This window comes from Monoraphidium neglectum (assembly GCF_000611645.1).
Source record: "Monoraphidium neglectum strain SAG 48.87 unplaced genomic scaffold scaffold05949, whole genome shotgun sequence".
In the NCBI taxonomy this organism is placed as follows: Eukaryota; Viridiplantae; Chlorophyta; class Chlorophyceae; order Sphaeropleales; family Selenastraceae; genus Monoraphidium; species Monoraphidium neglectum.
Genome location: NW_014007684.1, coordinates 1,093 through 2,859, shown reverse-complemented (window position 1 = coordinate 2,859; position 1,767 = coordinate 1,093). Strand labels below are relative to the sequence as shown.

General features: G+C 70.4%; 1 protein-coding gene across 1 annotated transcript in view; it reads left to right on the top strand.

The window, feature by feature from the left end:
* Positions 1 to 253: 253 nt before the first annotated feature.
* Positions 254 to 1,767, top strand: part of MNEG_16073 (Chromosome transmission fidelity protein 18) — a gene marked incomplete at both ends in the record, with an annotated part of 2,340 nt that continues 826 nt past the window's right edge. The window contains 4 exons of the mRNA XM_014035456.1: positions 254 to 301; positions 448 to 871; positions 1,120 to 1,201; positions 1,477 to 1,573. Coding sequence (XP_013890910.1) covers positions 254 to 301; positions 448 to 871; positions 1,120 to 1,201; positions 1,477 to 1,573 — 651 coding nt within the window. The remainder of the gene's footprint in view (positions 302 to 447; positions 872 to 1,119; positions 1,202 to 1,476; positions 1,574 to 1,767) is intronic.

The window sequence follows — 1,767 nt, the reverse complement described above, 5'->3', positions numbered from 1 at the left end:
CGCGCGCGGCGGCCGCGGCGGCGAGCGGCGGCGGCAGCGGTAGGGCGGCGGCGCGGCCGGCGGCGGGACGGCTGCTTGGGGAGCCCATTGGGGTACTGCTGGCCAGGGCTGAGCAGCTGCAGCTGCAGGTGGGTCGGATGGACGGCCAGCATTGCGGATGGATGACGAGCGCTCATTTTTGCGGTTGGTGCTTGGTTGTGTTGGTCTGGTGCTGCACAGAACCCGGGCTGGAAGGGCAGCTGGGGGCGAAGTGATGAGCTGGGGGCGCTCGCGCACGGCAGCGGCGGCGGCGTGGGAGGCCGTGTGTGCATTGCCGCTGGCCGGCAGCTTGCAAGTGCGCGGCCGCGCACACGCCCCGTTTGATGTCTATACGTCGTCATCTTGATCTTGATTCTCTGATCAAAGACATAAACTCACAGCCACCTCCGACCGACCTCGCCCCATCAGGCGGTCCTCGCCGAGTCCGCGCGCCTGGCGGCGGAAGCCGCCGCGCAGCTGCAGCTCGACCCTACCCCCGCCGCCGACGGCCGCGGGGCCGCGGCGGCAGCGGCCGGCGGCGGCGGCGGCGGAGGGCCTGAGCGGCGCCTGTGGGTCGACAAGTATGCGCCCGCCGGTTTCACGCAGCTGCTAAGCGATGAGTGGGTCAACCGGGAGGTCGCCAAGTGGACGAGATCCTGGCTGCCCGGCTTCCGCCCAGATCCCGCTGACGAGGACGACGCCGGCGGCGGCGGCGGCAGAGGCGGAGGCGGGGCGTTTGGCACGGGGCAGAAGCGGAAGTGGGGCGCGGGCGGCGGCGGAGGGGGGCGGGGGCGGCGGAGGAGGGCGGTCACGCGGCAGGAGGCGCCGGTGCTTCTGATCTGCGGGCCCCCTGGTGAGTGGCAGTGGGCGCGTGCACCGCTGCTGCACAGGGCTCAAGGTTTTCGTTTTGGGTTTTTTAGGGTTCAGGGCCGAGGCGGGCTGTATGTATGGAGGCGAGGGCGATGGGTGCAGCCGAAGACGGGGCAACAAAGGCCCTGGATCATCCGCGATGGTGCTCTCCGCTCTTGGGCCCTCGTCTGGGCCACACAAAGCGCACGCATCGACCCTCACGACCGGCCCCTTTTCTTGCATCCCCGCCAGGCGCCGGCAAGACCACGTTGGCGCACGTCGTGGCGGGCCACTGCGGCTTCCGCGTGGTGGAGATCAACGCCTCGGACGACAGGTGATCTGACGAGGTTTCACCGCGCGATCTGGGCCCTCTGCGGGAGCCCGGGGCCGTTTGGAGAGGCACCGGCACGCCGGCAGGCAGATGGCCCCCTCTGCAGGGGCCCGGCCCCTTGGCGCGGGCAGCGCAATGGATGTCATCCCTTTGCCACCGGCCTGCCGTTTCGCTCCCCGGGCCAAGCGCCATGGAGCGCCGCTTCAGGGGCTTTTCCGCCCTCCTGGCACACTGCCCGACCCGGGGCCCCCGCCTTTCGGCCGCGCGCGCGCGCGCAGGAGCGCTGCGGCGCTGGTGCGGCGTGTGCAGGACGCGGCCCAGATGCAGCCGCTGCTGGACGCCCAGAGGCGGCCCAACTGCGTCGTGGTGGACGAGGTGGGCCGGCTTGGTTGTTTACTTGGGGTGGGGTAGGGTTCGATTTAACGGTGGTTTACAGGGGCGACGATTCTTAGAATGAATGCAGTGGATAATGCTACGCTGTGCTGCAAGTGGCCGAGGCGGGGCGTTGTTGCGGAGGGCGGGACGAGGGGGAAGGGGTGGCAAGAGGGATGTGGCGGAGGGCGAGGGGC